Raw genomic sequence first — 13,407 nt, 5'->3', positions numbered from 1 at the left:
ATTTTTGACTGGGAACACCAAATTAGGTTAAAGATTTTCAGCGCAGCCTAAGGGTTAAATTTAGGCTTGTATACTTCTGAATGATTCACCCATTATTCTCTGCACAACTAAAGCAGATGTTATGCAGGTCACAATAAGGTGATTCACCACAGTTGGAACTCTCCAACAGTAATGAATTATCCACATACTGTCTTTGCCGGTAAATTCTAGACAGCATATTTTCCCGTAAACCCCATGATCAGGCTGTGCCAGCACAATGAGATGTGTGAGACGGTGCAATATTGCCCACTTCTGGTCAGACGGAGCCTCTGCCGTTGAGAATAACAGTTTCTGGAAAAGTCCAAAGCCACAGCCATTCTCATCCAGTGAATCACGTCGTCAACATCACCCAGCCTCCCAGTATAAAAACAAATCGGAGGAGGCACAGTCCATCTGCAAGAAGAAGAATCATCCAAGCAGGGTGAGTACAGAAAGCATATTAATATAAGTATAGTTGTATAGTAATTATATAATATTGTGCATATTATATACATGTATGTAAGATGTTATTTATATTCTGATTACAATGATGTAATGCCAATTTGCTGCTTGACGTACTATAAAATTGCATTGATGCTTTATTTATGCCAAAATATGAAGCAATATCCCCCTACTGCATAAATTTTGTTTGCACTTGGCATGAAATACAACAACATATTATTTATGCAGTTTTTGAATTGCAATCCACCCTCATGTGGGTAATGTCATCCAAAAAGTCTAACTGGGCTGTTTGTTGAGTCGAGTTTTTTTGTGCCTTCCCCAGGCGAATTTGTATTGATTTTTTCATTGCAGAGAGGAATTTGTCTCGCAGCCCCAAGCCGATGAGGGGAACTAAGCCAGGTCAACTGCATTCAGGATGCATGCTGTGCCCTAGCAAGATATCATTAAACAAAGCAAATCCCTTCACTCAGAGCAAGCCATCTGTGTGATACACTTGGTTTCTTATAAACATCACATGCCAGAGATGTATAACCTCATTCCAAAACAAATATCACAAGATTAGGCACAAGGACAAGATTAATTTAAACAAAAGCAAGCTTGGGGCAAACAACATTTTTGAGGAACTTCAAGGCTATTTTACATCATACTTTCCATCTGTCCGTTCTTCCTGTTTCCATTTGTGCATGTTTCTTATGTAACTAGGCTCCTGGCTTTAATTCCTGGCCAAGAGTTGGGGTTTCTATGTACACATATCCAGGCTAAAAAGAGCAAACTTGTCCCCACGACTGAGTCAACGCTTTTATGATGTTTACTCAGACTCTGGTGTGAATTATTACTTCAAAAACAGCTGTTGAGGACCAAGGGTTTGTCTTTAGAAATATCAGACATGATTAAAAGCGCAGCGTTATTAAAAAGGGTAATCTCACAGGCATTTCTGCAAACTCACAAAACTGGGATTACATTTGGTCAAAGCAAGCTTTAGTGAAAGGGATTTGCTTTCAAATCCATGTAATCAGTGAAGGGAACATTTGCAAGTTTGCACTTCAGGGATTTGTTTTTAAAATCCTTTTGGTTTGATAATGGTTAAAGAGAGTTGACTCAAAAGGGAGTCATCCTACTCATCCTCATGCTGGTCCAAACCTGCACTCTTACAAATAAAGGTGCTTCACGATGCCATAGAAAAACCTCTTTTGTTTAAATGGTTCCATAAAGAACCTTTAACACCTGAAGAACCTTTCTGTTTCACAAACGGTTCTTTGTGGCGAAAGAAGATTCTTCAGATTATAAAAAGGTAAGAAAGGGATGTTTTTTAAGAAGCTTTGACTGAATGGTCCTCTATGGCATCATTTTTAAAACACCTTTATTTTTAAGAGTGTGTATCACAAAAGAAGATATTTTGTGCCCATTGGACCCCACTGAGTTTCATGTATGGAGGAAAAAACAAACCAAAACCAATTTAAAAAAAATATATCTTCTTTTGTGTTCCACAAATATTTGAAATGAAATGAGGCTGTGTAAATAATGACATTATTTGTGAACTTTGAACACTACCAGCCAAGATTTTTAAGGTTTTTAAAGAAGTATCTTGTGTTCACCAAACCTGCATTTATTTGATCCAAAGTAGCAAAATTCCTTTTACTATTTAAAATAACTGTTTTCTATTTGAATATATTTTAAAATGTAATTTATTCCTGTGATTTCAAAGCTGAATGTTTAGCATGCAGTCACATGATCCTTCAGAAATCATTTTAATATTCTGATTTGCTGCTCAAAAAACAGTTATTATTATTATGTTGAAAACAGCTGAGTAGATTTTCAGGTTTCTTCTTTGTTCAGAAGAAGAGCATTTACCTGAAATAGAAATCTTTTGTAACATTATACATGTGTTTATCATCACTTTTGATCAATTCGAAGCATACTTGCTAAATAAAAGTATTAATTACTGTCATTTCTTTGCACATCTCCAAGCTTTTGAATGGTACAGTGTATAATGTTATAAGAGATATTCATTTCAGATAAATGCTGATCTTTGTACTCAGCAGTTTTAAATATTTATAATAATAATAACAGCAAGTCAGCATATTAGGGTGATTTCTGAAGGATGAAGACTGGAATAATGATGCTGTAAATTCAGCTTTGATCACAGGAATAAATTACATTTTAAAATATATTCAAATAGAAAGCAGTTATTTTAAATATTAAAAATATTACAAAACATTACTGCATTTACTGTATTTTGGATCAAATAAATGCAGGCTTGGTAAGCAGAAGAGACTTCTTTAAAAAACATTAACAATCTTCCTGTTCAAAAACTTTTGACTGGTAATGTAGCAACATTTTTGATGTTATATAGCCGATGCAGAATGTAAAATGGTTTCAGCATGGTACTAAATGGCACTATAAATCTGTTCAGAAACATCAAGGTCATAGAAAGACAAATGCCACTATTTATATCAGACCTGCTACAGAAATAGACATGCTGATACAATGGATTCATTGCCCACACAGTCTGTCAGACAGCATCTCAGACAAACCGCATTATTCAAACGGGTTTTGCAATTGTTCATGTTCATAAACTTGCTGAGTCACTTTCACCACAGCATAATTAAAAAAGCTTGATTAAAAAATTGGCTGACCCTGTATTTCCTAACTTATGTTTATAGAGTTAAACCACTTTTGAAAGCAGGACACTAGCAGCCACCAAAGATGAAGGTCTCATGGTCTCTGTTGGGACTTTCTCTTCTCTACCTCTCTGTGGAGTGTCTGCTGCCCCCATCTAAAGAGGAGCTCAATCGTAAGTGCATTTTTTTTTCTGTGCAGACATGTGCTCAGTTAAGGACAGTGATTACAGTTGTTGTTTTTGGCAGAGATCTCAACGCTTGGTGAAAAATACCTGGATAAACAGATTGAAAATGCCATCACTGGGGTGAAGGAGATGAAGACTGTGATGGAGCGAACAGAAGAGGATCACAAGAGGCTCCAGTCCGAACTAGAGAAAACAAAGCAACAGAAAGAGGTGAGACAGGAAGTGGACGAATAGATAACATAACAGATTACATAACATTTCAGTATTTTACATAGCATTGTACATAGTTTATAGTAGCTAACCTGAAATAAAAATGATCATTAACTATAGCATTTATTAATCTTGGTTTAATATTTTAATATTTAACCAAGATTAATAAATGCTATGTAGTTATTATTATGTTTATTTAATGTTCTACAAATATGTGATCAACAAATAATAATGTTTTCAACATGAACATTTCAGATTTCATAAATTAACTACCAATTATGAATTAACTATTAATTATTAATGAGAATAATTATATATGTAGATCAAATGCATATTTTGCATATATTAATACATTTTCTACATTTCAAGTTGTATAAAATAACTTTAAATAATTTATTATGAATTAACAATGAACGGTATATTTCTAAATTATTATTAACCTTGATCAGTAAAAATTAAGATTAATTATGTAGATCAATTACATAATCAACATATTTTAATACAGTTAATTAACATATCAAGTTGTATGAATAACATTAAGTAATTTATTATGAATTAACAATGAACAGTAGTATATTTATAAATGATTTTTAACCTAGATCAGTAAAAACTGAAAATAATTATGTAGATTAATTGCATAATCTACATATATTATTGCATTTTTAACATTTTAAGTTGTATAAATTAACATCAAGTAATTTTATTATGAATTAACAAAGAACAGTAGTATATTTCTAAATAATTAATATTAACCTAGATCAATAAAAACAGAATAATTCTGTAGACTAATTACATAATTTAATTTATTTAATTAACATTTCAAGTTGTATGAATTAACTTTATGTAATTTCATATGAATTAACAGTAATATAGAATATATAGTAATATATGTATAAATGAACATTTACCTAGATCAGTAAAAACTGATATTAATATTAATGTAGATCAATTAAATAATCTACATATTTTAATACAATTAACATATCAAGTTGTTTAAATTAACCTTAGGTAATTGAAACAATTTAAACTATTTAACATTTTAAGTTGTATAAATTAACATCAAATAATTTATTATGAATTAACAATGAACATTAGTATATTTGGAAATTATTATTAACGTAGATCAGTAAAACTGATTAATTATGTAGATCAATTACATAATCTACATATTTTAATACAATTAATTAACTAACATAATACATTGTATGAATTAACATCAAGTAATTTATTATGAATTAACAATGAACAGTAGTATATTTATAAAATATTATTAACCTAGATCAATTTAAAATGAGAATAATTATGTAAATCAATTACATAATCTACATATTTAAATTTAATTAATTAACATATCAAATTCTATAAATTAACATTAGGTAATTTCTTATGAATTAACAGTAATATCTTTATAAATTAACATTAACCTAGATCAGAAAAAAATGATATTATTAATGTACATCAATTAAATAATCTACATATTTTAATACAATTACCATATCAAGTTATTTAAATTAACATTAAGTAATTTAAACAATTTAACATTTTAAGTTGTACAAATAACATCAAGTAATTTATTATGAATTAACAATAAACATTAGTATATTTCGAAATTATTATTAACGTAGATCAATAGAAAAGAGCATAATTATGAATCAATTACATAATCTGTATTTTAATACATTTTAAATATTTTAAATTGTATAAATTAACATCAAGTAATTTATTATGTAATAACAATGAACAGTAATATATTTCTAAATTATTAGAACTAGATCAGTAAAACTGATTAATTATGTAGATTAGTTACATAATCTACATATTTTAATACAATTAACACTGAACATTATTTTTAAATTGATATTAAAGTAGATCAGTTTAAAATGAGAATAATTATGTAGATCAATTACATAATCTACATATTTTAATTTAATTAATTAACATATCATGTTCCATAAATTAACATTAGGTAATTTCGTATGAATTAACAGTAATATATTTATAAATTAACATTAACCTAGATCAGTTAAAACTGAGATTATTTATGTAGATCAGTTTCATAATCTACATATTTTAATACAATTAACATATCAAGTTGTTTAAATTAGCATTAGGTAATTTTTTATGAATTAACAGTGTTATATTTATGAATTAACATTAACCTAGATAAATAAAAACAAAATAATTATATAGATTAATTACATAATCTACATATATTAATACATTTTTAGCATTTCAAGTTACTGGACCATATATATACACATAGATAGTAGATCAATTGCATAATCCACATTTATTAATACATTTTTAACCATTCATGTTGATTAAATTAACATTAAGTAATTCATTATGAATTGCTAAAGAAAATTTATGTACATTTAGAAATTATATTTTATAAATTATAAATTACATAACCTATACATATTTTTTATGTAATTTATTATACATTTACAGTAACATATTTAAACATTTTAACATTAACCTAGATCAATAAATGCTGAGAAGAACCTTATTGTAAAGTTTACCTGTGATCTAAAATAATTACAATCATACATTTTTGAAAGTCAAAGTTTTTGAACAGTAAGAATTATAATGCATTTTTTTAAAAGTCCCTTCTGCTCACTAAGCCTGCATTTATTTGATCCAAAGTACAGCAAAAACAGTACAATTTTTAAATATTTTTCTTGAACAGCAAATCAGCATATTAGAATAATTTCTGAAGGATCATGTGACACTCAAGACTAGAGTAATGATGCTTGAAGTTCACAAGAATAAATTACATTTTTAAATATATTCAAATAGAAAACAGTTATTTTAAACAATAAAAATCGTTTGACTGGTAGTGTAAGTGTCTAAAATATAATTTCTGGGGCCCCTGCAGTTAATTGCTATTGTTGTGCTATTCCATCAATTAGAATGCTCTGAAGGAGGCTCAGGAGATGGAGGAGAAGCTCAGCGAGCAACAGAGCGTGTGTAATGAAACCGTGCAGGCTCTGTGGGAGGAGTGCAAGCCCTGCTTGAGGAAGACTTGTGTTAAGTATTACTCACGCACCTGCAGCAGTGGAGCCGGCCTGGTGGGACGACAGGTGATACGTCTGCACAAACATCCCTGCAATTATCCTGACTTCATTCTGGTGTTTACAACCATCCCTCTTATTGTCTGTTTTCAGCTGGAGGAGGTTTTGAACAGGACCTCTCCCATGTCCATTTGGATAAATGGGCAGAACATGGAAACCTTGATGGATGAGGACCAGCAGCAGACCAGACGCTACCAGGACCTGGAGGAGCGATATACAGACGTTGCAGATGGAGTGGACAACATCTTCAAGGACAGCATGAAGGTGTTTGACCACATGCTTTCCTTCAACCAGCCCAGCTTCTTCCCTAGTCCTTTCCGTATGCCCAGCATGTTCGGTGGTCAGTCCAACCGGGCCGCTCGTGTCTACAGGTCCCCTTTGCACAACCAAGAGCTCCACGGCTTCCACAACTTCCACAGCATGTTCCGCCCCATGATGGACATGGCAAGAAACATGTTCGACCACTTCGGGCCCTACATGGGAAGTGATATGGATTTCAATTCGGAAGGTAAATTTCAGGGTCTACAAGACTGGATGCAATTACATGTACAAGTGTTGTAAGCAATATTCATCACACATAAAGGGACAGTCCACCAAAAAATGTCATCATTTACTTAATCTAATCGCTCCAAATCTGTACAAATTTTAAAACTGTTTAGGTTCCCATTGACTTCCATTGTTTTTTGTTGTTGTTTTTTGTTTTAAATAGAAGTCAATGGGAAACTCATTGGTTTAGTTAACAACATTCCTCAAAATATAGTGTATATATATATATATATATATATATATATATATATATATATTCATAAAAAAAAACATGTAAAAATTAAAAATACAATTAAAAAATTTAAATATTTTTTTCCACATCATATTTTTCATAAATTTCACAATTATGTATACTTTTTTTCTTTACTATGGCAATATGACAAAGCAAACAAGAAACCAATGCAAAAAAAGAAAATTGTCATCATTCACTTACCCTTATGCTGTTTCAAAATATATATAATTAAAAAAATATTTAGGTATTTTTCCCACATTCATTACAAAACATGTAAAAAAATTTTTTAAAGTAATATAAATTATATATTAATAGAAATGTATGTATAAAATACAAATATAACAAAATATTTTTCCCACAACATAATTCATAAAAAACATGTAATAATTTAATATATAATTAAAAAAATTATATTTTTAATAAAAATATATTTATAAAATAAAAATAATTTAAATATATATTTTCCTCCAGAACATAATTCATTAAAAACATGTAAAAAATAAAATAAAATAATATATATATAATTAAAAAAGATTTTTAATATTTTTAAAATAAAAATATATATTTTCCCCCACAACTTAATTCATTAAAAAACATGTACTAAATTAATATATAATTTAAAAAATAATAAATATTTTTCATAAAAATATATTTATAAAATAAAGATATGTAATATATATATTTTTTTCCTAGAACATAATTCATTTAAAAAAAAACACTAATATACAATTTTTAAATTATACATATTTATAATACAAATATTTATGACATAAAAATAAAAAATATTTATACATTTTTTCCCCACAACATATTTTTTTGCATTATAATATATATTATTCTTTTGACAACAAATGTATTTTTTAAAAATTTATATACATTTAAAAAATATTTAGATACATTTTTCACAATAATTATGTGTTATGTTTCTCTCTCCCACTTCGCTTCCTGTCATTGGTGATCTGTCCTATCACAATAAAAGGCAAAAAAAAAAAAAAAATCTTTGGAAAAAAAAAAGTAAAATATATAATATAAAAAAAAAAAAAAAAAAAAAAATTATATATATATATATATATATATATATATATATATATATATATATATATATATAAATAACAACAAAAAATAAAAATAAAATTTCACAATAATTATATATACTTTCCCCCCTTTAATATGGCTATAATAAATGTGAAATATGATATAATAAACACAATACACAATAATGACATAAAATAGCAGTTTGTTTCTTTTACCTACAGTCCGCTTATACCCCAGATGCATTTAATCTGTAAACCTGTATTCACAGATGGCAGAGTAAATGAGGACATTATTATAACTAAACCATTTGGAAATGATAAGATGACCTGCAGGGAGATTCGTCGCAATTCTGCCGGCTGCATTAAACTGAAGGACGAGTGTGAGAAATGTAAAGAGATCCAGCATATTGGTGAGTGCAGTGTCTTCTTTTTATGTTATATTATCCAGCACAGAACTTCAAATAATGTGTCCCGATTTGGGATTTTTTTTGATGCGAATTCTAAGTGATCTGTTTTCTTCATCAGACTGTTCTGGAAAGAGGCCCCTGGAAGGCCCACTGAAGGAGGAGCTGGAAAGGGCTCTTGCCAGGGCTGAGTCATTCACCCAGGAGTACAACAACCTGCTAAAACACTTCGAAGAAGAGATGTCCAACACCACTAGTGTGCTGGACCTGTTCGACAAGCAGTTTGGTTGGGTGTCCTCTCTAGCCAACCACACCAAAAATGATGACGGCTTCTTTAAAATACAGGGAGTAGGTGCTAATTATGTGATTCTGCACAACTGTAACTCCGTTCAATATGCAGATCACTCAGTTGCCAACATTTTGTGTGCAGGTGATCTCAAAAGGCTCTGATAACGCAGAGAACCCAGGTGACACCAAAGTGTCAGTCAAACTGTTCGACGGGCCAGATATGAGCTTCACAGTGCCAGGAGACATTCCCTGGAGCGACCCCAAATTCTCAGAGGTGGTGGCACAGGAGGCTTTGGATCGTTACAAACAGAACACTGTGTGAGTCTTAAAACCAACCTTTTCCATTTGAATTAGCTACACTAAAAATTAATCAAATATATTCATGTTTCCTCTCCAGGGTCACAAACTAAACGTTTTGGAGGGCGGACACTTTCTGTGAAGAAAAGATTCTCTGTGCAAACTGAAAAGCAATTGAGAAGATCCTTATGAATTAAAATAACATTATTACTGAGAGATGTTGTACTCATGTAGCTGGATGTCTGTTGTCTAGCATTATTTCTGCTGTTTCATCCTGCTTAACATTCAAAGAGCCTACAGAGACTGTATAGAATAAGTGCTTTTGAAATTATAATCAACTGTACATTGTCAAATACCAATAAAACACAAAATTCCACATTCCTCATCTCTTAATGAGCTAAAAGGTATGTGGTGTGAAACTTCCAGCAAGACAATTAAAGGTAAAAGGTCATTTTCTAGAACTTTTACTCACTTTCTTCCACTGGTGGGACTTCCAACCTCCATCCAAACTGCAGAAACCTTTAAAACAAGACTGAAGACTATAATGTAAAAATGTAATATTAAAAAGTTTTGCTATCAAAGAAAATTGTATATTACTCCTGGATTAATAGCTTCTGTCTGAATTATTCTTGATGAATAATTTATTAATGTTAATATAATGTAATTTTTTATTTAAAAAAAAAAATTCTTTTTCTATTCTACAGTTGAGGTCAAAAGTTTACATACACCTTGCAGAATCTGCAAAATGTTAATTATTTTACCAAAAGAAGGATAATACAAAATGCATGTTGTTTTTTATTTAGTACTGACCCGAATAAGATATATCACATAAAATACATTTAAATATAGTCCACTAAAGAAAATAATAGCTGAATTTCTAAAAATATCCCTGTTCAAGTTTACATTCGCTTGATTCGTAATACTGTGTTGTTACCTGAATGATCCACAGCTGAGTTTTTTTTGTTTAGTGATAGTTGTTCATGAGTCCCTTGTTTGTCCTGAACAGTTAAACTGCCTGCTGTTCATCAGAAAAATCATTCAGGTCCCACAAATTATTTGGCTTTTCAGCATTTTAGTGTATTTGAACTCTTTCCAACAATGACTGTATGATTTTGAGATCCATCTTTTCACACCGAGGACAACTGAGGGACTCGTATGCAACTATTACAGAAAGTTCAAAGTCTCACTTGATGCTTCAGAAGGAAACAGGAAGCATTAAAAACTTTTTGAATTTGAAAATCAGGTTTGTTTATTGGGAAACATTTAAGTATCTTCTGTAGCTTCTGAAGGCCAGTACTAAATGGAAAAGAAAAGAAGTGATATTTAGACAAAATAAGAAAAATGTACACATCTTCATTCTGTTCAAAAGTTTACACCCTTGGTTCTTAATGCATTGTTTTTCCTTCTGGAGCATCAGTGAGTGTTAGAACCTTCTGTAATAGTTATGAGTCCCTCAGTTGTCCTCAGTGTGAAAAGATGGATTTCAAAATCATACAGTCGTTGTTGGAAAGGGTCCAAATACACAAAAATGCTTTAAAACCAAAAGAATTTGTAGGACCTGAAGGACTTTTCTGAAGAAACAGTTCAACTGTTCAGGACAAACAAGGGAATAACTATCACTAAAAAAAAATAAAAAAAAAATCACAGGATCATTCAGGTAACAACACAGTATTAAGAATCAAGCGTACGTAAACTTTTGAACGGGGTTATTTTTTTTCATTCTACTAAAATTCTCTCTTGTGAACTATGTAAATATATTTTATGTGAAATATCTTATTCAGATCAGTACTAAATAAAAAAAAAAATAACATGCATTTTGTATGATCCCTCTTATTTTGGTAAAATAATTAACATTTTGCAGATTCAGCAAGGTGTATGTAAACTTTTGACTTCAACAGTATTTCAGTATTTGTTAAACCCCCAAATGATGATCATTTAAAGACATCATTGCCACAGCACAGCACTTTGATAGATCATAAAAGCATCTGCTAAATGACTAAACATAATTCATCTGAATATATAATTTCAAAGCAAGACTTCTATTCTTTATATATGTGACCCTGGACCACAAAACCACTCATAAGTGTCAATTTTTGGAAACTGAGATTTATAAATCACCTGAAAGCTAAGACAATATTTAGCTGAGATACAACTATTTAAAAATCTGTAATCTGAGGGTGCAAAAAAATATAAAGTTATCTAAATGAAGTTCTTAGCAATGCATATTACTAATCAAAAATTACATTTCGATATATTTACGGTAGGAAATTTACAAAGTTGTAAAGATTGTGTGATCTAAGACCTTTATACAGTGTGTGCCACTGTAAAGACTGTACGACTATCCCTTTTTTTTTTAAATAGGTAAAAAAAAGTCAATATAACAGCTTGTAAACAAAGTAACGTCACCATACTATTTAGACTATAGTCTTTGCTAAAGTCGGCACTGTTCTCTAATCAAATTATAAGATGGAACTTATATATATATATATATATATATATAGTTTGGATCACTATTCTGTATAATTAAGCAAGACCAACAGAACCACCAACTGAGAGCGTGATATTGCTGCTATGAATCAGTGTTTTTGAACAAATCGGCTGAGTGAATGATTTAATGACTCACTCATCAAGACAGGTGCTTAAAGCACAGATTGACGCTCTGCCTGTAACAAGAAAACAGACAATCAGAGTAAGACAAACCATAAAACATCCCAGTAATACTGGACTATTGGAAAACAGTTGGAGCGCTTGACAAAAAAGGAAATTATTAAAATATTGTGCCATTTTTATTTTGTGTAAAAATCACACAGCTGCTAGTTCATTCTGCAGAGACACATCCATGCAGTTAAACATTTATGATCCCACAGCCATTATATAAGCAATTAAATAGAATATTTGCTGTTAGTCAGCAATTAATGCAAATTTACATATGAGATCAAAAGTTGTGTATCATACAATATACAACATACCCCTGATACAGTAAATCAGCCTGAACAGCAGGGAGAAAAGGCTCACCTTGATTTAACATGAGGGGGGATACATTACTGTGAAAACCTGCACACCAGGAAGTAAGGCTTTAAGGATGAGTAAAAGAAAAACACAGACATCAGTCGAAACAAACGAATGAACGAATTAAAGACATGGTGCAAGTCTATGTAACAACACAAATGTCACATTAGTTCAGACGTTACAGATACAAATCAAGTGGTTCATCGTTAAGAGCCGTTTTATACAAAATGAGATTGTGAACGACATGCAAAAATAGTGACGAGAAAAGACAAACGAAGAAAGCCGAATGGCGGGGAGAAAGTGCAGTCATTATTTCAGGTCTCAGGTTTACATACTGATGATGTCACAGAGTCTATGATGCAGGATGATGTACCGTATGAGGTACAGCCAACATTGACTGAGAGAGGAGGGACATCTGCCATCCCGGGGTGAAAGACTGTACAAGGTTGAACGGGTCGTTTTGTAGAAACACAGCAGAGTGTGTTAAGAGAAGAAAAGAAAGCAGTCCTCAAACCCTCTCACGCACATCAAACAAACTCACACAGATGTGCCGTCCACTGGTATGGCGAGGAAGAAATATTAAAGGGACAGTTTATCCAAAAACAACAATTCTGTCATTTGCTCAAAACCCACGTATGCCAAAAGAGAACTTTTTAAAAATATCCTAGCTACTCTTTTCAGGCTGACAAACAAAAGCAGCATAAAAGTATCCCACACAACTTGTGCATTACATTTCTAAATTACTGAAGCCATAAAATAGGTTTCGCATGAGGAACAGACTAAAATTTAAGCCATGTGAACAAGATTCATGTGATTAGTTTGAATCTTTTCAACGATTCTGATTTAAAAAAATAAATCATTCACAAATCTGACTGATTCTGTGTTTAAAGGATCACTCCACTTCCAATACAAAAATGTACATGTAATGTACTCACCCCCTTGTCATCCAAGATGTTAATGTCTTTCTTCAGTCGTAAAGAAATTATGTTTTTTGAGGAAAACATTTCAGAATTTTTTTTCCATGTAG

At 30.9% G+C, this 13,407-nt stretch overlaps 2 protein-coding genes across 3 annotated transcripts in view; one reads left to right on the top strand and one right to left on the bottom strand.

The window, feature by feature from the left end:
* Positions 1–308: 308 nt before the first annotated feature.
* clu (clusterin) lies at positions 309–9,749 on the top strand. Of its 2 annotated transcripts, XM_073853245.1 has the most exons (10): positions 397–460; positions 832–879; positions 3,144–3,274; positions 3,348–3,496; positions 6,409–6,579; positions 6,664–7,078; positions 8,652–8,792; positions 8,908–9,134; positions 9,217–9,392; positions 9,472–9,749. In XM_073853245.1, exons 3-10 carry the CDS (start codon positions 3,187–3,189, stop codon positions 9,482–9,484), a joined length of 1,380 nt encoding a protein of 459 aa, XP_073709346.1. In that variant the 5' UTR covers positions 397–460; positions 832–879; positions 3,144–3,186; the 3' UTR covers positions 9,485–9,749. The 2 variants fall into 2 exon arrangements, with proteins under 2 accessions (XP_073709345.1, XP_073709346.1); XM_073853244.1 differs by lacking the exon at positions 832–879 and having other exon boundaries at positions 309–460.
* A 2,248-nt stretch (positions 9,750–11,997) lies between these two features.
* The window catches only part of reps1 (RALBP1 associated Eps domain containing 1), a 15,867-nt gene continuing 14,457 nt past the window's right edge, over positions 11,998–13,407 (bottom strand). Inside the window, exon 15 of the mRNA XM_073852784.1 lies at positions 11,998–12,034. Coding sequence (XP_073708885.1) covers positions 11,998–12,034 — 37 coding nt within the window. The remainder of the gene's footprint in view (positions 12,035–13,407) is intronic.

The sequence above is a fragment of the Garra rufa genome, chromosome 13, assembly GCF_049309525.1.
Source record: "Garra rufa chromosome 13, GarRuf1.0, whole genome shotgun sequence".
Classification (NCBI taxonomy): Eukaryota; Metazoa; Chordata; class Actinopteri; order Cypriniformes; family Cyprinidae; genus Garra; species Garra rufa.
Note: the sequence above shows the minus strand (reverse complement) of the source record. Positions and strands in the feature narration are given on the sequence as shown.

What these genes read in the sequence shown, in the direction of transcription:
- clu (XM_073853244.1), top strand. Translation starts at nt 3,187, where the DNA reads ATGAAGGTCTCATGGTCTCTGTTGGGACTTTCTCTTCTCTACCTCTCT. An exon ending in CCGGCCTGGTGGGACGACAG is followed by an intron (nt 6,580 to 6,663) that starts GTGATACGTCTG and finishes GTCTGTTTTCAG; the next exon opens with CTGGAGGAGGTTTTGAACAG. An exon ending in GCTTCTTTAAAATACAGGGA is followed by an intron (nt 9,135 to 9,216) that starts GTAGGTGCTAAT and finishes TTTTGTGTGCAG; the next exon opens with GTGATCTCAAAAGGCTCTGA.